Source organism: Equus quagga, chromosome 8 (assembly GCF_021613505.1).
Source record: "Equus quagga isolate Etosha38 chromosome 8, UCLA_HA_Equagga_1.0, whole genome shotgun sequence".
NCBI classification, from domain to species: domain Eukaryota; kingdom Metazoa; phylum Chordata; class Mammalia; order Perissodactyla; family Equidae; genus Equus; species Equus quagga.
The window spans coordinates 8,392,904-8,419,152 of NC_060274.1; the positions used below are offsets into that span (position 1 = coordinate 8,392,904).

General features: G+C 38.6%; 1 protein-coding gene across 3 annotated transcripts; it reads right to left on the bottom strand.

Moving 5' to 3' along the window:
• Positions 1-632: 632 nt before the first annotated feature.
• On the bottom strand, positions 633-26,227 carry WTAP (WT1 associated protein). Of its 3 annotated transcripts, XM_046669503.1 has the most exons (9): positions 25,779-25,938; positions 19,005-19,042; positions 16,746-16,801; positions 13,948-14,006; positions 12,203-12,330; positions 8,054-8,232; positions 3,076-3,230; positions 1,690-1,881; positions 633-1,566 (listed from the first exon to the last, which is right to left on the bottom strand). In XM_046669503.1, exons 2-9 carry the CDS (start codon positions 19,032-19,034, stop codon positions 1,298-1,300), a joined length of 1,068 nt encoding a protein of 355 aa, XP_046525459.1. In that variant the 5' UTR covers positions 19,035-19,042; positions 25,779-25,938; the 3' UTR covers positions 633-1,297. The 3 variants fall into 3 exon arrangements, with proteins under 3 accessions (XP_046525459.1, XP_046525458.1, XP_046525457.1); XM_046669502.1 differs by lacking the exon at positions 25,779-25,938 and adding an exon at positions 26,045-26,227 and having other exon boundaries at positions 633-1,881; XM_046669501.1 differs by having other exon boundaries at positions 633-1,881.
• Between the last annotated feature and the right edge of the window lie 22 nt (positions 26,228-26,249).

Here is a 26,249-nt window from a genome sequence, read left to right on the forward strand (position 1 = left end):
TATTATGCTTTCAGCAAAAATCACCTCATCTCAACCACACGTATGAAAACCTCGAGATTCTAAAGCCCTTCAAGACCACAGACCTTGAGAGTTAAGTGTTTAAAATGGCAGAAAATGAAGCAAACCTGAGTCTTCCATCTTAAGAACATTTTCTCCTTCATCCTAACAGCCACAGCCTTCCTAGGTAGCATTAGCAGACATGCTCTGAGTACAAAGCAGCAGCAGTGGCCATGTTTTAAAACAAACATCACTGGCTGCACAGGTACCCTCATTACCAGAACTACCCAATCAGCTGAAATCATTTCAGAAAAACAAACTCTGCTTTTCAATTAAAACCGAACAAAGAGTTAGGTAACTATTTCCTTCTTTATGTTTTTCTGTATTTTTGAATATTTTCTAACAATTATTTTTACAAGTCAGGAAAATGAATTTAAAGTATAGCCCTAAACTCCAAGTTCATTTTGCAAAACATGGCATAAATTAAAAAAAAACTTAAGTGCACGATTAAAACTGATGCATAGACCTAAGCTCACCTTTGCGGTGTGCTGAAGGGTAATGAGCAGAAATCCAGCAATCCAAAGAAAACGAATGGCAAACGCTAAACACACTAACCAAAACAACAACAACTCGTGCAAGGAGTTACAATAAAAATCTTTATTTAGGTTTGGTCAGTACAGGTAAGATATACTGGAGTCACAGAGCAATAGGCATTAACAGGATACAACAGTTCATAAAAACTGAGTAACTATGCACACAAATTTCTTAAACATTCAGTCACCTAAAGAGAAAATGCACAGATGTATGGTGGAAAAAACTGTATCTAACACTGAAACTACTAGAGGACTCCATCAACAAGTCCAACTTTTAGTGATAAAACTACTGTACTGGGCAAACTTGGCAGTCATACACCCACATCTACTCTAACAAGTCTGAATGGTGCGCGAGTCTAAGAGAACAGCACGAGTAGGATGCCTGTACACAGCACAGGCTCTAGGAGAGACACAGATTTATAGACATCATCGTGTTATACTTTAAGGAAGGATTTCCATTTACAACTTCACATTAACTCATATAAAAATAACTTGACCCTACACAAAATGTCCTTTTAGCAACATTCAAAGTAATTAACTATTACAATTTCCAAAGTGGCAGAGGTATTGAAGCAAGGAAAAAAAAAAAAAAAGAAAAACACACACCCACAAAAAAGGCAAATTGTGACAAAAGTATGCGTTAATTTTCTGGACAGTATCCTCTCCCAAATTAAATGACACTGTATAAAAATTTGCTGGAAAAAATATTACAAAACTGAACCCTGTACATTTACACTTGAGTCCAAGCCATTCTGCACGTGGCGGGAACCCGCAGTTCGGTTACCTTTCCCACTCACCGGCTTCTCCTCGTGAGGGTCGTGGTTGGAGTCTGTGTCATTGGAGTGCTGTGTGAGAGAGTTTTCACTGCCCGTGGGAGAGTCTACACTTTCATAACCCGCACTGAGTTGGTTTACGTAACTACTACCTCCTCTGCCAGTTCTCTCCTCCGAGGTGTTGGAGGCCTTATTACCATTCCCTGGAGAAGAAGGAAAGTCATCTTCGGTTGTGTCCCCCTCCCTGTGAAATCCAGACCCAGACGTCCTCTGCCGGGAGGAACTGCCATTACTTGGTCCATTGGCCAGACGACTGCAGTCTTTACCTGCGGCCTCTGCCTGTCCTACGGGCTCAGAAGATGTAGTCCTGCTGGTACTTGGGGCTGGGGCTTGAGACTGCTGCTGTTGGTACTGAGCCAACTGCTGGCGTGTCTCCCTCAGTTGCTGCTGAAGAACTAGAATGGTACTCTGCATACCCTCTACTTCTTCGTCAAGCTGGATGATGAAGTCATTCAGTTCTGTGCAAAGGAGAGTCAAACCTACTTTAATATTTCTTGTAACATATTTTAAACTATTTCTTAGTGCCTGCCACAAAGCCAGGCTGTCAATAAATGTTTAAGTGAACAAATATAATTCTAAAATCACAAAATATTTTAAAATTTTGCCTGGAATTTTAAAATAGCCATACGAGAATAAGTTTGCTTTGGGGGGAAGACAGATGCTTGGAATAAATATATTAAAGCAACCAAGTTCAAACGGACTCCCATCATCTAGCCGCATACGACTGGTCACAGCCCACAGCATCTGCTCCGACTCCTCGCCCTCCAGGCAGTGTGTCTCAGCTCCACAGCAGGTCTGGCTCCAGGCAACAGTGTGGCCCTCTACTCTAACACACCAAAGAGGCCTACGCTGTAACCAAGGACCATTCCACGTAAGAATGAAAATCAGAGAAAATAACCTTTGCAAATTGATAAACACACGTCCATTAAGTTCTAAAAAGGCTTTGATGTCACCACTATACAAAATCTCCTATTTGCTATGTGTACAAATAGAGGAACTATCACTTTGAAACGGTAGTTTTCAAAGATATCACTTGACTACTGATGTTCTTTGCAACCAACTGTCAGATACACTAATTCTCAGTTTAATTTTTACACTTAGGATATTTTCCTTACTATTAATTTCCTCACAAAGAAGAGAAACAAAATGGATGCAGTGTCACTTGCCAAAAAAAGGGATGGCAGGAGACAGTTTGGTTTGTCTTAGGAAATTTAAATATTGCATCTTATTCATAAAATAGGACCTTAATAGTACAATCAATTATATATTTTTAGACCACTGGAAATAGTCAAATACTTCCAAGATTTACACATAGAGAAATTGGTTACATGAAGATATTTCCCATTTTAAGCACTGAATATAAATTTGGATTTCCATGTAATGCCTTAGTAATACAACACACTTTCACCAAATCCCACCCCTGAAAAACAAAAACTTCTTATGAAATTGCATAATAAACAATTAGGAGAGTGCGGGGAAAACACTAAAATTAAATGGCTTTGTTTGCTGACTCAACTAGAAATGTTTCATTCATGATTTTATAGAACAACTGGCAGAGATGAGCATGTACAGAATCTAATCTATAATATTCATGCCTGGCAGGTTTTTAAAGCCAGTGCAAAGTCAACCAAACTTTTCAAAAAACCCCTTACCATCCTGACTGCTTTTAAGCTCCTCACTATATTTCTTCTGTAAAGCCAACTCTGCTTCAAGTTGTGCAATACGGCCCTGGGACAGTTGCCTTCCAAGCTCTTGATTCTCCTGGATAAGCATTCGACACTTCGCCATTAACTTTTTGCCTGTTTGGCTGCAAAGGAAAGAGCCATCCATCACAAAATGAAAACAAAACTCTCTACAATCTTCTTTGTTTGCAATGATTACAGTGATAGATGTAACACATACAGAACATAACTACGTCACAGCAGATGCCTCCCTGTAATTACCACCTTCTTTTCTGGAACACATCCATCTTCCCCATTTCAGTATTTTGCCAATACAGCAGCAAAAATAAACTCTAAACAAAAAGTGCCCAAACGGCTACTTTTTGTTTCTATTACATTAATAATCGATTCTGAAATCTACATTAATCACAAATTATCATCTGAGGTAGAAAAAGGCCAATTAACACATGCCTGGGATATACTAATATTAGTAAAATACTAGAGTACTTGGCTTTATGGAACAGAAAAATTTTTGAAAAGGTAAATGCAACATCAATCACAAATGTACACTTCTTTAAAATAGCTAACATAGGAAAATCAGTACTTGTAAATACACATGAATCAGAGTATATTTATTCTTGCTAGAACAGCATTTAACAAAGATGCCTCAGCAGTTCTTACAAGAATATTTACTGTACTGAGGCATGTTCAGTAATTGTTTTTAGAGAGCTTTTAAAAAAAGCACCTTAAGACTATTTGTCTTAATTCCTCATTTAACTTTTTTATATGATATATATTCTTTTGAGGTGTCAAACTGTGAGGTAAGTTTTTTTAAATTTAATATTGATATGTGGTTATGATTTTATTCATGATTATCCTTAGGACACAAAAAAAGACTGGGGTTACTTATCACAAATAATGCAAATATGTAAACATTTGCCAAATTAGGCGTGTCAGACTTTCAACCAATTAACTACCAAGTGCTAGTGCAACATATTATAGACACTACATGCGTATACACAGCAATTACAAAAATGCCATCCTAAGCCCTAAGAATAGTCTCTCAATTAAACTACTCTTGTGCTTTAGCCTCAACAATAACAAAAGGCAGGATCACTTTAAAGGGATCCAATTTAAGTACGTGACTGTGCCGTCACCTCTGAGCCTTGGATAGGGACAGCTGGATATTCTTCTCAGTCAAGTTCAGAATGACCTTACTGATTAAAACACTTTTTCTGCTGACACTTTCCATTCTTTCCTTCTTTTAGTGGGGCTTTCAGTTGTCTAATATGTTATTTAAGAATGTATCTGACCCTAATAAGCCTTAGCACTTTTAAAATGGGAGCACTTGATAAATGATTCTCAGTCTTGGACTCAGTGTTGCAAGGTTCTGTCACCTATAAGCACATGTTCCAACCTAAGCGGAAGTCTGTAATTTAAGTTTCCTTACACAAATTTATGGCACAGTAAAAGCTGGCTTACTACTGCTCAAAGGAGCCTCGAGTGAAAGCCGTGAGTCGGCACGTGGTAGGGGTTTTACCCTTTTTATGGCAGCTTTACTAGCTGGTGTCCCTGTTTCCTGCTGCTGTAGCTCCAGATATCCCCCTTTCCCCTCAGCAATCCCAGACTTCACCCTCTACCAAACAAGAGTTTAGAAATCAAATGAGTTAAGAAATGGGCACCACTGTCAAAGGTAGTGGCATTCCTCCCACTTTACTGCCTAGGCTCCCACAACTTTGTTTTCTTGCAAAACATACAGCATTAGTGGTTTCCAACTCAGGTGAAAAATCTCCTTTTACAGGAATTTACTAAAGATTAGAAAAAAAAGACTGAAAAATCAATACATTAATTTGTGACCTGAGAACTTCCTATAAAGTATCACAAATTCTAACGCAAAAAATCGTTCATTTATAAAGTCATATCATTTTTTATAACTAAATGCCTGTTCTAAGATAATCCTAACACTTCTGAATTTAGTGATTACCAAAACAAATTATTCTGTAATTTTACATCATTTTACTATGTCATATAAAATTTGTGTCGTGTCCATCACATCATAAAAAATGACAAGAATTCAATTATAAGTAACTGTTTTGGGAATAATTTTTTAAAATAAAAAAAAAAACCCAATCCACTCTTAAAATCAACCCACAAGGAAAATATAATAGGATAGCTCAAGAGAGTAAGAAAGGATGGACATTGAACATTGCTTTGTTACTGAGGGGAAGGAAAACAGCATTTTGGAGAGGTGTACACACAATTACCTAAATGATTCAATGCAAACTGAAAACTGTCAAAATACTGAAATATAGCCCTCTAAATAACTCTAAAATATATGCATTGTCATATGCATGAAATATTTCAACCAAACTGCCCAAGATAATTCCAGGAATCTTTCCCTCTCAAAATTAAAATAGGAAAGCTAAAAAAAAAAAAAAACCCACCACCACCAAAACACAACCCGTTCTATTGAATTATTCCAGTCAGAGTATTGACTGAGCACTATATGTTTCAAATTAATGATGTATTCACGGTACCTGCTATTCTCTGGTTTAAAGACTTTTTTACAGAACAAAAGTCCATTTATAGGTGATTAAAGTAAATTATGATTCATTGATACAATGGAAGTATTATGTAACCATTAAGAATGAAGTAATCTAAATGTACTAAAAAAGGGAAAAAATGCCCAAGGGATAAAGTGGGGGGAAAAAAAGCCAAGCTGCAAATCATCTTTATGTATATACGTTCACTTCTGTTTAAAATCAGTACATATAAAATGACTGCGTATGCCTAGAATTATCTTGATGATATCCAAGAAATTTAACAGTGGTTACTGCTGGAGACCAGAATGGGCAAGGGCAAGGTCACATCCACGAGTCACTCATTTTCATCTCCACCTTTCTTCATGCTATTTCCATTTTACACATGAGCATGTATTATCTTATTAATTAAAGAAAAATTTTTTAACAGTAAGAAGAAAAAAACCCTAGAGACCTCAAAGTGACTGTTACCTAAGTGGCAAAGAAAAATGCTGGCTAAATTTGAGTATATTGTTAATAATACATTTTATGAATTATTTCTTGACCTACTAAAAATATGTAAGCCATTTCTACTGTGATCTTAAAAGGCATAAAATACATACAAAAGCCTTAACGCGGGCACAATAAACTAATTTCAAACAGATTTCGTTACTTACCCTCCAACCCCCACATGTGGTGAGAATTTTAGATTTCTTGCTGTAGTCAAACAAACCACTTCTTCAACCCACCCTCTGCCCCACAATCAGTTCCCTAAAGCACAAACATACAAGATACTTACAATTGATTGGAATGATTAAGAGAGAACTTAAGTCACCCTTGTTAACACTGCACTTAAACCGTTGGGACAATCTGGAGCATTTATCTTCCACTCATCTTAGACTCCATTATCACCAAGGGAAAATTCCAATTGGTGACTTATAGAATGATCTGACGAAAAAAATGCACCTCCAGGATTGGATGGAAGCATGAAGAACAATAATGCCTCATTTATCTAAATGATCAAATGAATTTGCTAGAAATGATCACTCTATCTTTTTTTCAATTCACAAAAAGTCTCACTTAGGCCAGCCCGCAGTTCCAATACATATTTCCCCAATCTTCTGGCAGGCACCCTGTGAAGCTGTCCCACGTTAATTTCTAATGCAAAATCCTGGGACAAGGTGTCAAAAAGTAACAAGTGTCAAGTCTCCTTGTCTTTTATGATACCAGCTGGAAAAAAGTAGGTCTTTTAAAAATGAGACACAGCCTTTTCCTTCACTTTGAAGAGCACAGCAACAATTTTTCCAAAATCAGTCTGCTCTCCACAGCCCCCCAAAATCAAAATGTTAAAAGTACAACAAAATCATCATAGTATTCCTTGAACTTTAAAAAAAAAAAAAACCAACTATTTCAAGGCACATTTAATTTAATATCAAGAGTGCAATACAAAAGGCCCAAATACAATGAAGGAACACATTCCCCCATTAACACCAACGACAATGCTCTTTCCACATGTGCCTGTTAATGGAATGGGGATTTAGCAAATTTCACTACTGAAAAAATATCGCAGTGAGTCTCATCACAGCCAATATCCTTATACAGTCTAATTGTGAAATGAATGTTAGAACGCTCAAACAGTTTAACCTAAAGTTTGATAGCACACCTTCCAGTTGTACAGTCCTCAGTGAGAGTATCCACAGCATTAGCAACCATTCAAAGAACAGACCATTGATTAAAACCACATTGACTGAAGGCTCAAGTGAGTAACAGAGAGCCCCAAACTAAATGGTAAATATATGAACTACTTGTACTGACATCTATTATTTGATTCTCTCAGGACTATTAAGTTGGTTCTTACCAAATAAACCCTTTAAATGCAAAATTCACCTCATTGGAGTTTTGACCCAGAAGTTCAACAACAAGCACGAAGTCCACAGTCTTATTGGCAAAACTGCTATACAGTGTCTCTAAGTCACTATGCTCAAGGGTAAGAGCGATGCATATTCCATGTTTACATTTTACTGGAATTTTACATGTTCAACTCATGATTTTAAATCTCTAGGTTTTCATTCCTCCAAACTGTCTGAAGACACAGTGTGCCACAGACTTAAGACTTGTGTTTCTCCCTCTATTTTCTTCAAACAGAAACATTTCTCAAGTGTCTACATGTTCTAGAAGGGGAATTTTTCGGAGGTGGCCACTTCTTCGGAATAGTCCGACGCCATCAGGCCTCTGAAGCAAGGGGAGGGGGAAGAGAAAAAAGCTGAAACACAAGGTTCATCTGGTAAGTTTTACATTAACCATTACAAGCTGGATAGTAAAAGAATGTGGCTTTTTTGGCTCAAAAAGTCTGAGTCTTGGTGTGGAAACGAGTACTTGGCTGTCCCACCACAGCTTTCTCGTAGTGGGACTGTCAGGGAAGTCTTGACTGGGGAGTATGATTTGTTTACCTATCAGGCGTAAACTTCCAGGCACTCAGTTCATTTTGGGCTTGTTCCAGTTTGTCTTTAGTCTGTTCCAGTTCACCTTTCATTTTTAGGAAAAACAAGTTGATCGCTGGGTCTACCATTGTTGATCTCAGTTGGGCAACGCTAGGCTGCTGGACTTGCTTGAGGTACTGAATCTGAGTCTGTGCAAAGCAAAAGAAACAATTACTACCCAATCAAAGGAAACATATTGAGAAGGTGGGGTAAAATCCCTTTCATCCACTGTATTTACCAACTTGTTTATTTTATTTTTTAATTCTTTTTTTGAGGAAGATTAGCCCCAAGCTAACATCTGCTGCCAACCTTCCTCTTTTTGCTGAGGAAGACTGGCCCTGAGCTAACATCTGTGCCTATCTTCCTCTACTTTCTATGTGGGATGCCTACCACAACACAGCTTGCCAAGTGGTGCCATGTCCACACCCGGGATCCAAACTGGCGAACCCCGGGCCGCCAAAGTGGAACGTGCACACTGAACTGCTGTGCCACCAGGGTGGCCCTCCAACTTGTTTATCAAGCAGACTGCTGCCCCCCGCTTTGATCTTAAAATCCTCTAGATAAAGTACAAATACAAATTAAAAACAACTGTTTAAAGTTATTCACATGGGAATTAAGGCCGCTTGATTGTATTTCCATATTTGGAAGCTTTAAATCTTACTTTGCAACCAAAATGATACCAAAAAAGTCAATGTTATATTTACTAAAAATGCTGACACCCACTGGAAAAAGCCAAGTTGAAACTATTAATTATATAAGAGTACAGTGATTTACTCATTCAAATTTGTGCCCTCAGCAATTATCTATGTACAAGTCCCCTAAAAATACAGGTACAAGACTATAATTTAAAACAAATATTTGCATTTCTAAATTTAAAAATATATAGTACTTATATTTACATGAGTTGGCATTACAACTTTATAAATGGCACCTTAAGCCAAAATAAGGTGTACGTTCATTTTTTTTCCTTCTGAGATTTCAATCACAGAATTGTAAAGCCGGAAGGTAACTGACCTAGTCCAAACTGCTTATTTTGGAGAGTAAGCCAATTGTGCAAGAATACAATTAGTTCAGTGCCAGAACTGGGACTAGAATTCTAGTTCTCAAGCCTCCTCACTCCCAGTCTAGGGCTTTTTCCACCATACAAGAACCCCTCTACTTACATATGAAACCTTCAATTTTGACTTCAGTGGGACTATTTACTAGCACACTAAAAATACATTTCTAAAATATGAAATACAGTTTATTAACATTAAATGCATCACCTTCTTCACACCCAAAATAGATCTGGTTTAAGATCCTGCTTCACACTAAGGCTTGAATAAGATTAAACTTAACATTTCTTTTCTTTTTTAAAGATTTTATTTTTCCTTTTTCTCCCCAAAGCGCCCCAGTACATAGTTGTATATTTAGTTGTGGGTCCTTCTAGTTGTGGCATGTGGGACGCCTGCCTCAGCGTGGGCTGATGAGCAGTGCCATGTCCATGCCCAGGATCCAAACCGGCGAAGCCCTGGGCCGCCGAAGCAGAGCGCATGAACTTAACCACTCCGCAGTGGGGCCGGCCCCAACATTTCTTAAGCAGTTAACTTCTACCATAAACTTAGTAAAAGACACAAATACAGTAAGTGGACTGGGAATATACTTAATTACTATTTCACTGAAAACAGATCTAATTTTTATTTAGCTCAGGGAGATTTTTTAAAGTAAATCATTTTAAACGAAAAAGTTCAACTGCTTATTCAATGTAAGGCCAGTTGCTAACAAATCAACAGGAATAAAGCATGTCACACAGTATAAACCATGTACTCACTATCATTAAAAGAAACACTGCCTCTCCAGGACTGACATAGTTACTATTCAGATTTACAAAGTGAACTGCCTTCATCTGCCACGTATAATCTTGCCCTTTCCTCGTGCTTTTGTTCATGCTGCGCTTTCTGCAAAACCTCACACTGTATTTTAACCGAAAGAGCAGCAAGTTGTTCAGCTGGCCTATGCAGGGAAGAGCTGTAAAAAATGTGGCTGGAAAAGGATAGATTCTACTTGAAATAACCTTAAAATCTAGGCTGAGACAACAAAAGAGTGATGAGCCATCACCAAAGGCTTTGATTGGGCATGATACGATCAAAACCACCAGTGTTTATAGGACAGCTAGAGAATCAGGACAGTCAGTAACACACATTGTCTAGGCAAGAGGTAAGAAGTACCTGAGCTAAGATGTCAAGAGCAGGACTCAAGAAGAGTTCAAGACACACTGGTGTTATGAGCTATCCATCAGCACTATTAGGGCACACTCCCTCCACCAGGTGGTAGCACTCTGCAGGTAAGATTCATCCTTGGCACGTGTGAGCATCTAGCACAGTGCCACGCAAACGGGGAGACCTAAGACTATTAAATGAGTAAACGGCAGAATCTAGAATCCTGAATACCAGAAAAAGTAGAGAATTAAATGAGAGAATTAAATGGTTCTCATTCAACTGTGAACTTGAGAGGTAGGGTCTACTCCATTAGATATCAAAATCATCAAAGAAAAAAAACTTTTTTAGAAAGTGGATATTACATAAATAGAAAAATTTATATTCAAACTACTGGTGAGACTTACTGGAACCAAGTGTTCAGGCAAAAAAACAGCCAAAGGTGGGGGTTGGTCATTAGTTGAAAATACAGAAAGTGACGGCTTATGAGTACTGAAGAAAGAAAGTTATTAATACATTTATTAGTGACCTTACAGAAAAAATACCAGTGGTAGTAAAGATGGAAACTAAACTGGTAGAAACAAAAGGAGAAAAAGTGATAAGAAAATGACAGAGGCTACTCTTTTCTTTAGCAAAGTAATAGGTGAGTCATCATTTTGAAAAAGTGTAGGAAGAGGGATTCAAGACTTTTGAGGAAATGTGGACAATCTCTGCATGGGAAGTAAAAGGACTGTGACTGAGCCCCATATATTACGGGAGTCTCCAGTAACCAGAATATTGCGTTATACATTAGGTTTTAATAAATATCAAATGAATAAAGATTACACAGAAGAATTCAAGAAAATTTCAGATTTTAAAATTAGAAACAATAGGGATAGAGCTGCCTCTGTTTTATATAACTTATATACACAAACACCAAAAAGGAATGGCTAAGACTGTTGAAAACAACATCAAATTGAATCTAAATTCAACCAGAGCTAAACAATCAAATACGTCACTAGATTTCAGATCTATGTAGACATGGCAAATAGCACAAAGGAAAGCTGTAACCATTAAGAAGGAGACATAGTAGAAGTTGCTGATACTAAGAAAAAGAGTTTTATGCACAAAGGGGTAAAGACAGCAGAGGAGAAACTAATCAGATGGCTTGCTTAAGTAAAGCGCAAATGCTCCTTATACCCTCACATACCAAGATACTGAAAAATATCTGAATCAATATACTAATTATCATAAACCATGGAGATTTAAGAGAGTAACTTAAAACTTCTGACTTCTTGGCCACAAAAAATATTTTAAATCCGATGATGAGAAAGGCTATCTACCAACTTTACATTTAACATATTTACAGCTCAAAGTATATTTACCTAAACAAAATGTGCATTTATAATTAGCATTAAGCACACAAAATTAGCTTAATACTAGTTCTATTGTTATTAGTGCTGTCAAGTTGATTCTGACTCCTAGTGACCCTGTGCACAGCAGAGCAGAACCCTGCCCAGTCTTTCTGCGTCATCCTCTCCCCTTCCGGGGCTACAGCAGACAATGTTCTGCAGCTATTCACAGGATTTTCACGGCCAATTTTTTCCGAAGTGGGTGGCAAGGTTCTTCTTCCTAGTCTGTCTTAGTCTAAGAAGCTCTGCTAGAACCTGTCCACTCTGGGTGACCCTGCTGGTATTTGAAATACTAGTGGCCCAGCTTTCAGCATCACAGCAACACGGAGCTGCCACAGTATGACAACTGACAGATGGTGGTGTGGTTCCCCGACCGGAAAATGAACCCAGGCAGCGGGGTTGAGAACGCTGATTCTTAACCACTAAGACCACCAGGGCTGGCTAATTAATACATGTAAATACAATTAACATATGCAATAACATGGACTAAAGACCAATTCTTCAAAAAGACTTAAAACATTTGAAATACTTACAGTACACTCTTGCATCTCTTGTTCCTTGGTTGCTAGTCGCATTACAAGGATGTTTTCCCTGCGTGCAGACTCTTGCTGTTGTTGCTTTAGTTTTTCTTCAGACTCCCTTAAGCCAGTTACATCATTAGCTGATGATTAAAAGAAAAAAATTCTCCAAATTATGAAATATAATTTCAAAACCAAACTGAATTAACCAAAAGAAAGTTCTAATTGCCTTTGTCAAGGATAATAAAAACCAGGGTAAAAAAATTCATCAAGTCTTTAGTTTTTATCTTAACTACTTTTATTACAAGGAAATTTGTTCCTGATGCCGAGTGCTCTTTTAGGAGGTAGTGGTGTTATACTGGTCCACAATCATCTAATACTAGACAGAATTAAGTTCTTAGAGTCTAGTCTGTTCCCAACAGAACACAGGAAACTTCATTAATATTTGCATTTGTTGATACTACAGCTGGCCCTCCGCATCCGGAGTTCTGCATCCGAGGATTCAACCACTTCAGATGGTGGAGGCAGAACCAACGCCCCCTGCAGATATCGAGGCACGACTATATATTTTTCACAAAGTCCCGATTAATATTGTTTTTAACATAGTCAATATAAATATGGCAATAACCGCATGGACAATTATTACTTTAAGATTTCATAAAGTTCATAACTTCTACAGATTATCATATAGTCATATAATAATTGAAATTTCAGGGTATTAAGCTCTCTGGACTTAGAAAACTATATTGGGTTGGTTTTGCGTGCGCGCGCGCGTGTGTGTGTGTGTGGGGAAGATTGGCCCTGAGCTAACACCTATGCCAATCTTCTTCCACTTTGTATACTGGATGCCACCACAGCATGGCTTGATGAGTGGTGTGTAGGTTTGCGCCAGGGATCCAAACCTGCAAACTCTGAGCCTCTGATGCAGAGCGCACAAACCTAACCACTACACCACCGGGCCAGCCCCACTATATTGGTTTTTATACTCAAAAATAGTATGTTACTCTAACTCAGCAAAAAGTGACAAAGATGGGGCTGGCCCCGTGGCCGAGTGGTTAAGTTCGCGCGCTCTGCTGCAGGAGGCCCAGTGTTTCGTTGGTTTGAATCCTGGGCGCGGACATGGCACTGCTCATCAAACCACGCTGAGGCGGCGTCCCACATGTCACAACTAGAAGGACCCACAACGAAGAATATACAACTATGTACCAGGGGGCTTTGGGGAGAAAAAGAAAAAAAAAAAGTGACAAAGACTAAAATGGTTTGAAATTATAAATTTCACTGACTTTATTTTGACCAGATTTTTAAAAATCTGTAAATATACAGCTATACCCTGTTGTTACAATTTAAGTTCTCATAAATTTATTACTGCTTGCTTTTACATACCTCCCTTCTAGATAATTCACGCTTCACTTCAAATTCCGCTATGGAAGGTGTCAGGGACAGATCAAGCAAAGTTTCAAATAGCTGTGCATTTCCCTAACTGTGCTCTCCCAGAACCTTGCATACAATTCTTCGAAAACAGTCATGCTACGATTATTGTGTGTCAATCTTTCCCAATGACTGGGAACTCAAGGAGAGAGATCATGTCTCGTTCATCTTTCTCTTTCCTAGCATATACAGTGCCTGAACATAGTTCTTTAATAAAATACTTGAATAAAAGTTACACTTGCTTATTAGTAAAATCAATTACCCTGTATCTATCACAACAATCTAAAGGGAGATATTCATATAGTCTTTAAGAAGCTAAAACTCAAACTTACAGTTAAGATCTGTGTACTTGCCCTCCAAAGCTTGCACATATGCTTCATACTGTTTCCATCTAGGACAAAAATAAATTCATATATTAGTTGTTACACTGAAATTGCTTTTATTAAATATACTACAAAATCACATCCATAAACTTATAAATTTAAGTAACACTGAGAATTCCATTGCACAATTTTTAAGGTCTCTTCCATTTTGAGATAATTATAAATGTAGTTCAACCAATAATAAATTAGTCACATCATTATTCCTTCTCAACTTATAGGAAAGCTAGGCAAGGGGAAATACAGAGAACAGCATTCTCTGCTGAGAAGATACCAAGTGTGCTCCTCTAGGTCCGATCACACACCATAGAGGACTTTCTATCATTGATGCTCAACACGATGGCTGGATTACAGAGGCTGAGTGAAAAACTTTCCACTACTTTCAGATACAGTCCACTTCAGACAAAAGACAGATAAGAAACGTGCCTAATTATAAAAGACTAAATGCTCTTTATCTTGGCTTTTTTTGGTGAAAATACTGGGTGACTCTCTCAAAGCAATATTTATTTTTACCTATAAGAAAAGGGGAGAGAATATACTATTTTTCAAGACTTAAAAAAAAAATCATATCTAATTGGCAGAAACAACTTGTCTAAAATGCCATATGCTCTCAGAGGGGGATGAGCACAGCTGGGCTCTCAGAGCATAAGGGGACCTTTCTTCTTCATTATATTCCTCTACCCACAAAATATGGGCTACATTAGCTGCTCTTGACAATTACTGCAGATAAACAACAAAGCTTTTCTCAGTCTTTTGTTTAAGCAACTGCTAATGGAGAGGAACCTGCCCTGAAAGCTTGCTATCTTGCTTTCTGAAGAGCTATGTCTTCAACCTGATCTTCAGTTACAGCCAATCAAAATGTACTTCAATTTCAGAAAATCTTTTAATAAGCTTACAACTTTTAAAAATTGACAGGTTTGCTATGAGATTTATTAATATTACAACATAATGAACAAAAAATATTTCATAATACCAAGCTAATGCACCTTCTAAATAAAGATTACTGTTCAGCCAAGGGCATGCTCATTTTTATGGCCCCTACAACCTAGGACGCAGACAGGAATTCATTCGATGTTTGGGGATGAATAAAGGTCTTTTGCGGAGACTTCGTAAGAACTATCTACACAACCAGAAGGACCCACAACTAAAATATACAACTACGTACAGGGGGATTTGGGGAGAAAAAGCAAAAGAAAGAACTATTTATTTTAGAGGAAGAGAAAAATATAAAAGCTCAACCAAGAATATCACTATCAAGAAGACAGAAAACAAAGACTAGTTAAATAGGTAGCAGGTGATTTAAAATCACCAAGAGAATGAGGAGGAAAACACACTTAAAAGTCATAAATGCGAATTCTCTAAAGAAACAAGTTAAACTGACCCCAAGAATACAAACTGCACATGATTTAAAAACCTTGAAGGTAACTTGCTTATAGTACTGATCTTGCCCCTACAGTTAAATCAAGAAAAAGACTGCACGTACTAACCAGAGGAATTACCTAAGAAGGGATGAAAGGCAAGGAATGTACTATATCAGAGGCACAAAGAGAACATCAACATGTGAGTGGCAGTATATCACAAGCGTCTACCTCAGCAGGAGAGGACAAGAGAGTCTTAAAATACTATAGATTTAAATTTTATGAGCAAGAAAATAAAAATATGCAATAAAAAAAAAGTATGCAACAAAATAAAGTCATACATGAGATTACGGCAAAGGAAGATAAACAGCACGTCCACAATAGAGTAGCTCCGAGAGTGAGGGTGGGAAATTATCAGACTCTAGGAGATAACGAAACACATCATCCGTCTCCCCCGTCTTACAAAACACCTCCCCTCTCGCCCCCTACTTCTAGCCTGTTAAATTTACTTAGTTCTTCAAGTAAAAATTCCTTGAAATTTCTAGGAAAAAAAGTTCAATGACCTTGTAAAGGTTGCCCTGAAAAATATTCATTTTTATCTAAAAATTATGTAAAAATGACAATTTCACCAACCATATTAAAACAAAATGCATAAAGAATATACTTAAGTTCTAAAACACAAAACACGTGTGATCTCATTTTCTGATTTCTTATCTATAAAAAATGAATACTATAATGCTGTACTTGACAATCTGCTTTTGCAAGACATTTATAACATAAGCACAGAAATTCAGAGCTGGAAGTGACCTTTAAAAGTAATTTAATCCAACTCTTTTAATTTGCAGTTGAGAAAATGAAAGATATAAAGTTAAACGAGCTGACCAAGGTCACAGTTACGAGAAGGAATAACTTTGATTCATCAGTAATGCACTTCCTCCATAACTAGAAGTGTATCCTTTAGGACTACAACTTTTTCATGTTAAACAGAAAAGGAAAAAACAACTACATCAAAAAAAGCCTACTTAGTGGTTAAACTGAAAGCTTTCCAAGAGCAGGGTCTTCCCTACAGCAAGTCACACACAGGAAGTACAAATGCTTTTCAAGTTAAACTTCTGAGTATGTTCCCTTGGAAGGAAAAAGCTCAGGTTATCTGTTCGTCTACAAGTTCCCCAAGCTGGTGCTCTAGTTCTTTCAACTGCTATGCTTTCCTCATTCATATATAATGAAGAAACAGCCCACCGGAAATAGGTTCAAAAAGTACATTAAATGATTTGAAGATGCATTAACATTAAAAACAAAACAATATCTGACACAAAGGTAAACATTATAGCATAGAATGACAATATAATGTTCTATAGAAAGATTTTTACATTTTTGATAAAAAAATTTTACCTTAGAATTAACTCATCTCGTGCCATAACTTTGAAGTCTGTTTCACTCAGTCGAACCTATAAAGAGAAGAAAATTAAAATATGAACTGAGTGCTCGTCCTAAAAATGTTAAATACCACCGCCACTTATGCTCTTCATCTTCTTATGAAGACTGGATCATAACTTTTAATCCCTCAATTGCTGGTTTCTGTTATTAGGAATTCCCTTACTACTGAAGACATACAAAGCCCCTCCCAACAGGAACTCTGTACTAAGACACATGAAATGTCTCCAGTCTGAGACTTAAATGGCTCAGGACACATTGCGATTTTTTAAACAAAAAATCTTATTTTTTTGGAAAGAAGTTTTAAAAAGCCGAACTATTTGGTATCTTTAAAATGAACATCATTATTAGGGAAATGCAAGTTTAAACCCCCAAGAGTTATCATCACACACCAACTAGAATGGCTAAATAAAAAATAGTGGTAACACCAAATGTTGGGTGAAGCTGCAGAGAAAATGAACTTTCATAGCCTGCTGGTGAGAATGTAAAATGGTACAGTTGCTGTGGAAAAGTCTGCTCTGGTTCCTTTTAATATTAAAAATGGATGTGCCCTACAACCCAGCAGTTGCACTCTTAAGCACATATCCTCAAAAAATGAAAATTTATTTTCACACATAAACTTGTACATGAATGTTCACAGCAGCTTTATTTGTAATAGCCCCCATCTGGAAACTACCCAAATATCCTTCAACAAGTGAACAGTCAAACTATGATACATCCATACCACGGAATACTACTCAGCAATAAAAACAAACAGACTAATGATATACGCAACAATTTGGATAGACCTCAATGAAATGAAACTGAGTGAAAAAACCCATCTCGAAAGGATACATACACTGCACGATTTCATTCACATAACATTTGTGAGCCAGCATAATTCTGGAAATGGAGAACTGATCAGCAGTCGCAGGGGGTTAGGGATGGAGGCGGAGGGGATGGGGAGGCACAAAGGAGGCTCGTAGTGATGGTGCAGTCAGCTTTTCTGGTTGTGGTGGTAGCTACACCATTACACACGATAAAACTGCAGAGCTACACACACACAAACACACAGAAAGCCGTATGACCAGTGAAATCTGAATATGCTTTGTGGATTGTACCAATGTCAAGTTCCTGGTTTTGATATTGTTACGCAAGACAGTGACAGTGAAGGAGGTTGAATAAGAATGCACAGAACCTCCCTGTACATTTCTCTGCAACTTCCTGGGAGTCAATAATTATTTCAAAATAAAAAGTTAAAAACGAAAACCAAAAGACAAACAGGCATAATATTCTAGAGCTAGTTGAAACTGCTTTGTAAATTGAGAAATATTAAGTGTTTTCTTTATACCAAATGAAGATCGTAAAGGTGAGGCATCTCTCCTACTTGAGTATAATATTAAGGCTTTATTAGTCTCCATTATAAGATAACTAAAAAATTTTTTTCTTTATAAAAATGTTTCAACTTGTAACATTAACCAGTAACAGTAGTGTTATAAAATTAAAGAGGGAAAATCATTATACCAGACTATATTAAAAGTCTAACAGCACACAGTAATTCTCAGATTATAAAGCTCTGTATAATTATTTCATGCATAATTTGACTTCCAAACTTAAGACAGATATTTCCATTAACACTTATTATCTAAATTGCTCACTTAAACATTCATTAGTTAGTAAACACTTACCCTGCTTTCCCAATGGAATTACAAATTCCTCTTAGAAACTATGTTATTTCTTCAGTAACCTCCTTTGTGTACGTGCAAGAATGACTAAACTGAATTAAGGTAAGGAATACAGAAGAGGGGGAAAAATGGAAATAGAAAACAAAACTTCAGAGGAAAAGGCAGAATCTAAGAACTAGCTGGCTGTAAACTTTTCTTGAAAAACAGAGAAGTGGTTTTACATTACAACCAAAAGGATTTAAATTAGGGAAAAAAGAAAATAAGTAACTTATAGAAACTTGCAAGTAATCTCTTTTAACATTATTTGTAGTTATGTAGCTGGAAATATTTGTATAACAAAGGATAAGAGTAGTAGACCATGGGGATGTCATTATAATAAGTTTCCAAAAGCTGAAAATACTCTAAAAATACATTGCATATATGCTGTCTAGCACATTAGACAACCACAACACTATTTTTGTTCTAAGGCAAAAGCGAACAATAAGCAAATATAGTCCCTTCAATTCTATTATCCAAAAAAAGGGTACTTAAAAACTGCTGGAAGAAAACAAACCTTTTTCGGAAGAGGCTCCTCGTTGGTCATCTTGAATCCTAGAAAAAGGGGCAGAGAGAAGACGTTTAATTGATTTTCTTCCAGTTAAGGTAGGAACAAAAATAGTGGCCATTTTCAAACCAATTTATTAGTGAACTGAGTTATGACCAAATCATTAGGTTATTTTTTTAATTTAAATAAGCCTTTTGTTTTAGAACAGTTTTAAATTTACAGAAAAGTTGCAAAGATATGACAAGGTTCCCATTTACTCTGCACCCAGCTTCCCCTTTGTCAATATCTGTTACTATTGTTCTTAGGTTACTTTTAAGAAATCTTTTCTAAAAAAACTTGATTTTTTTTTGATGTTGAAATATAATTTTTCAGTCCATTCTTACACCTGCCCTATGAAAGACAAATCTTATGGCAGGAATGATAGCTTTGTGCTAACATCAGATACTGACCTCAGGCAGCAGGCCCGGCATCTTGCTGAAAGGATACAGAAGGGCAGTACCAGTTGCTTAGCCTTTCCTTTTACAGCATTATGCTGTTATACTAAAATAGAATCTATCATTGTCATAATTCACCACTGTATAATACCTGTATGATATATATACTCACATCTTAATAAAGTATTTCTACACTGTTTAATTTCATGTCACAGGATAATTTGTATCTCAGAATTAGTTTCTTTATACAAAATTCACTTACCCTTATTGTAAACGATAGGTTGATGAGAGAACTACTCTCATTAACTTTATTATGCTTACTGAAAACACTTTTTCTTTTTTTTGGCTGAGGAAGATTCGCCCTGAGCTAACATGTGGTATCAATCTTCCTCTTTTTGTATGCGAGTCAGTGCCACAGCATGACCACTGACAAGACAACTGGTGTACGTCTGTGCCTAGGAACCTAACCTAGGTCACCGAAGTGTAGTGTGGGAAACTTAACAAGTAGGCCACCAGGGCTGGCCCTCACTTCTGCTACTTCTTAATATTCAAATTTAACAAGGAGACAAGCTAATTTAAAGTTATTCCTAGGGGCTGGCCCCGTGACCTAGTGGTTAAGTTCGGCATGCTCCAACTTCAGTGGCTGGGTTCAGTTTCCGGATACAGACCTATACCACTGTCTATCAGAGGCTATGCTGTGGGGCAGCTCACATACGAAATAGAGGAAGACTGGCAACAGATGTTAGCTCAGGGCAAATCTTCCTCAGCAAAAAAAACCCCAAAAAACAAACCTTAACCAAAGAACTTATGGTGTAAAACTGAGTTTTTAAAAGCTACTTGATTTCTTAGTGAATACTTGACACTCCTCTAAAGGAGATGATCTTCCAATATCTTTTTTTTGGTGAGGAAGATTTGCCCTGACCTAACCTCTGTTGCCAATCTTCTTCTTTTTGCTTGAGGAAGATTGTTGCAGAGCTAACATCTGCGCCAATCTTCCTCTATTTTATGTGGGATGCTACCACAGTGTAGCTTGACAAGCAGTACTAGGTCCGTGCCCAGTATCCAAACCCATGAACCCTGGGCTGCTGAAGTGGAGCACATGAACGTAACCACTTAGCCACCAGGCCAGCCCCCCAATACCGTTTTTTTTATGTTATGCACAATCCCAACTCTGTAAGTCAGATTTTCTAACCACATTGTCACTAAACCCTAATTTTCGGATTAGGTACATTGTTTTGAAGAAACTAGTATGTTTTAGGAAAAAATCATACATCATATAAAATTACTGACTTAGTTCTTCCCTCTTTAATAATCTTATCATTGGCTGTAGTAAGCAAAAACCTGAGTCTATCATGTTTGTGAGCTGATGGAGTTGATCAAGTCTCTCTGACCAACCAACACCTATGAAGACATGACCATATTTCTGTGATTTTAAAGTCTGCATATTTTTCTGTTTTTTCCATTAAATCGGTCCCTGCCTACTTTAGGCCCCCTGGTGCCCAGTTTATAATCTCTTTTGCAAGTTAGACTGCTGTTTAGTGACTATCCTACCGTGATATCAGCGATTCCAATCATTTGGAAACCACCCCCCAGTACGTTTCATCTCCACAAAGATCTGACCACAGCACTTCTACTCTAGCACGGCTTTAATGTGCATGCACCCCACGAGACTGCAGCCTCTTGGAACCCAGAAGTATGGCATTTCCTTGGAATTTCCCATTTGTCCAGAGCTAAACAGAATAGGTAAACAGTAACATATGTAAACTAGAAAAAACCCTAAAGACAATTTTAGCCATTTGAACTTTTAGCCATATTTAACTAGTATATAAATATATATGTATGTATGTCACTATTCTGGTTAAATTCTTCTAAAGGCTTCCCATCTCAAAGTAGTGCCTGCCAACCCCTTGCTCTTATTCCCTCATACCAGGGTCTTTTTTCTTCACTGCTCTTGATCACAACTTGACAGTTTATATTCCGACCTGTTTCTCCCAGTTACAAACTGAGAGAATTGTTTCATTCATTGATCTACATAGTAGCCACTCAAACATTTCCTAAATGAAAAGTATGAACAAATGAATTTGCTTCAGTTACTATTAATATCATGAAAAGAGCTAAGTCAGTCTAATTTTTATGCAAAAATCAACCAAAATGACCACACTGTAAAATTGTGAGAATGTGAACTTAATATAACAGGTACTGTGATAGACATCTATGAGTGAATTCGAAAACAGCTAAATTTACCACCCGAATAGGTAGTCTACCTGTTATCTAGTTAACTGGGCACCATAGCTACTCACAATTTTAGTTACAAAATGTAAGCATCACGGATGTTACTCAAAATAGATTAAATTCCAGTTTATAAACTAGTATATACTTCTACAAGCTGACACTCTCCCCCAGGTTTATCTGTTCATTCTTTTCTTAATACACAGTTATTCAGATTCTGATGCCATTAAAATTAATTAGCAACAATTAAGCTAAATTTAAAGGGCATTTAAAGGACTGAGAAACACATGAAGGAAGTTCTAATAACCCTGCTTTTCTAGAAGAGGACGGCAAGCTCTGAAAATAACGCAGCAGAACCTCTAAGCCTCAGTTTCCCCATCTCAGAAAAAGTTACTGCCACCAAGACTCAAAATTATTTTGCTATTTTTGAAGATAAACATTAGTCTTTAGCATGGTAAGCGGCACAAAATAAGCATTTAATTATTAGTTTCTTTCTCCCCATCAAAAAAACAGACACTCAATCCCTACCTATTGAAGAACCTGAAGGGAGAATTCACAGCTTGAGGGTACCAGTCACAACATGCTCCTGTCTTTGTTTCTAAGCCCTACTGTAGAATCTTGGTGATCTCCAATTTTAAGCATTCTTAACAGCGAGTTACGTGAATTTTCAACATTGGTTTACGTTCTCTTTCCTTTTAAAAAGTTTGATGCCAGGTAGATTTTAATTGCACACTGCTTAGAGGATATCTGTATTTTCTTTATAAAAATAAATTTCTGGCGCTGGCCCTGTGGCTGAGTGGTTAAGTTTGTGCTCTCCGCTGCGGCAGCCCAGGGCTTTGCAGGTTTGGATCCTGGGCATGGACATGGCACCGCTCATGAGGACATGCTGAGGCGGCGTCCCACATGCCACAACTAGGAGGACCTACAACTAAAAATACACAACTATGGACCGGGGGCTTTGGAGAGAAAAAGGAAGAATAAAATCTTAAAAAAAAAAATTTCTAAATTTGTAACACAAGTCAGGGACAAATACAGGTTTTGTATAAATGTTTGTGTTTCATATGTCAACTCTCACAGGTTATTCCACATGTTATGGGATCTGTGACTTGGGAATTCAAAGTATAAGCATTTAGAAAGAAATTCTTCCCTTATCTTTGACGAAAACTCAATCTTTCTTTGAGAGCACAAGATATGCCACAATAGTTAAAGGGACAGTCAGACAAAAGCCAAATTAGAAAAGGTTTAAAATTTAAAAGCATCAACGTTTCAACTATAGACAAAAATAGAACCTGTTTTTCAATTTTGTCTTTCACATTGCATGAATGTGCTAAGAAATTTATTATTCCCCAAGGCAATTTTTTTTAGCACAACTGACAAGAAGAATAACCATCTAAAGCCACGTCTAGATTCACAGACAATGGATATCCCATGGTCTTGGAAGAATCTATTCTCACATCAGAAAAACGGAACGACTGAAATATCATTTGGATTTGAACCCTGAATCTTGAAGGAAAAAAATGAATGAATACTCAGTGCTATGAGCCATTTATTTAATAATCACAGCTTTTCAAAGTCAAAGTTAGTCTCTATTTTCCAGAAGATGCAAATGATTATGAGTCATTAGGTGATTAACACAGATTAAAACAGCTATTAATTAAAAAACTGGGGGTTTGGACCCCAAATTCAGTGCCTCTCCAAAGCCAGTAACTGATGAAGATGGATAATTCTTCCATTCCTCCATCCTCAATAAAGATTAAGCTTAGCTAAAGTAGAGAATGCAAAAAGGCAAAAGAGAAAAAATTCAAAATTGGCCAATGTAGCTACCTTTTAGCAGATTTCAGATTGGTTAAAACATGGTTTTAAAATTATGTAAAGGTTTCAGTTAAGCGTGTGGAAAAGTCAGAGATAATACTGCTCTCAAGTTTAGAATGTCAGAACCATCATCTACTCTTGATGCCTTAACACTGAGAAACAGCTCTCAGTTTCGGTTGGTTGGGTGCCTAGCACCCCAGATCCCAATAGTTCCCTGGCTCTTAGCATTAGGATCCTGAGAGGCAAGCACTGGTTAACAACCTCAGCGAGAAAGCATGTACCTCGCTGAACCCAAACATAACTGAATGCAAAAAACTAACGTGACACTATAGGAGGCACAGTACTAGGCAGGAATTGGAAGACTACCTTTCCTGACTCTTGTACATATGTCATGCAGTCCTGAGCAAGTCACTGAACTCTGAGCTACAGCTTCCCAATCAGCCAAAAGAGGATACCAATTTTGCCTGCCTCACAAAGTGTTGTAAATCTCAACGTGCTTTAAGTGCCATAAAAATGCTATACCAAGTACTTTTCAAATAAAATACTGACATTAACATAAAACATCATTTTAATGTGCATTTAGGAAACATTAAATTCCACCCAACTACACTTTCAAGAGTGAAGAATCTTTATTTACAGCATTGAATTCTAGTCTGATGTATCACCTCACTACCCAATAGGATATATACAGTTATAGAAATCTTGAAAAGCTTTTCTCTGAGAAGCTTAGTAAAAGAAAATATTTAGAGGCAGAAAATGTGGGAGGTAATTTTAAAAAATAAAACCAAATACTACCTAGGTCTTGTTTTGTTAAAGGATCTACCAACATAAAATTTTTAAGAAGAAAAAAATTTTTTCCAAGAGCAAGATAACACACAATTACATGAAAACGATCAAGACAGCTAAGAACACTTCCAAGGGGATTCTATACTACATAGATACAGGGCTCTAAGAGATTTGGAAAGCCACAATGTGCTATGCAAATGTAATTATCACAACTCTCATCGCTACATCATACAGCTGCTAGAGATTTTCTGTATCATATATACCAAGTCATTTCTAACAAATAATACACAAAAAGGTTCCGAACAAGCGTGACTCAAAATTGAACTGGGAAAGCTAGACATTATGAAGTTCTATGCATTAGTGCCTGGGACACACATATTATTACTTCCGTCCTCTGAGCCTTAGAAGTGTGGGTAGTTTGCCCAAGTTCCACACTGAGAAGTGAAAATACCCATCACTTAGCTATAGCTGTCTGTTAAGACAACGTAAGATCTAAAAAAACCTGTAAAAATACACCCGTCCAAACCCTTAAAATTTAACCTCATCCTTATCACAAGCCACCTTGTGGACTGCAATTTCTTTCCCCAACTTGCCTAACCACATGCTACCGAAAACATGAGTAAATAGATAAAATTTAGCCATCTTGAAAAGATTTTCGCACGTAGTTACTTTTAACGGGGTTTTAAATGTCTACGGTACGTTTACTATAGGACACTTGACTGTCAAAATTTAAAAATCGATAAAAGGGTACAACTTGAAGTGACAGACCTGTGACTTCCACTTCTCCTCCTAAGCAATGGAATTAACGAAATTCTAAGAGAGGAAAAACTAGACGGACAACCTACGGCTAGAACACGCTCATGGAAATATTTTTCCACTTCGGGCAAAAGAATCACTTTTTACTTTATAAACACGGTTATTTAGGATTTTAACAGAGTCCTTTGGGATCACATATCCAACTGACTTCATCAAAACAAGAACCTGGACTTTTCCACTCTGTGTTCCCCACTGACTAGTGAAATACGGTTGGGTGGGGGGGGGAATCAACGAATAACAGCCTGACAGGATGCAAGAGGACACTTTAAAATTTCGCGAAAATCGCCAAGTAATTCAAGAAAGAGTTGGGTTTTTTCCTGCCCCCCGCAGAACGCAGGCGATCATTTAAAAATGGAAGCCTCCGGGAGGACGCAGCTGCAGGCCGGGCCGACTGCGCGATGGGAAATCTGGGCAAGCGGCGCGCCGCCCTCCGCGGATCCGGCCGACCGGGTGGGAGGGGGCGACACCGAGGCGGGGACAGCACGCGCCCCGAGGGGGCGGCCTCCGGGCTCGCCGGTCCGCCCGCCTCACCCCCGGGGACGCAGAACGGAGGTAAAATGGCCTCGGGGAGGCGGAAGTGTCCCCGCAGGGGGGCCGGCGGCGCGGGAACTGGAGGCCCGGGCGCCCCGAGCCGCCCCTTCCTGGGCCGGCCGGCCGCGCCTCAGCCCTCGGGTCCCGGAGGTCCTCGCGGCCGCCCCGCACCTACCTCTCCGGACTGAGGCCCCGCCGGCGCCGCTCAGTCACATAGGCCGAGGCCGCGCCGCCCCTGCCGCCCGCGCGCGCTCCGCCGGCCCCCGCGCGCCTCCGCCCGCCGCAGCCCCGGCAATCCCCTTTATTTGCGGGTCTCGCTGCCACAAAATGGCGCTGAGGGAGGAAGCGAGGCCCCGCCGCCCCACCCCCTTCCCGCTCCTCCCGCCGCCCCGCCCCGCCGCCCGCGTCCCCGCCCCGCCATGTTCGCTCCGGCTCCCTCACCGCCGAGTGGCCCCCCAGATGCGGCCACGCCGCCGAGCCCCGCCGCGGGGAGGAAAGGCGAAGGGACTGCGCCCGGCCGGCGCCTCGAGCGCTCAGGGAGGAGCTACGTGTCGGCGGCACGCCCCACGGCCGCCCCGGCGCTCCGAGCTCGGCGGGGGCGGGCGGGGAAGCGGACCGCCGGGAAGTGGGGGGGGGGGGGGGGGGG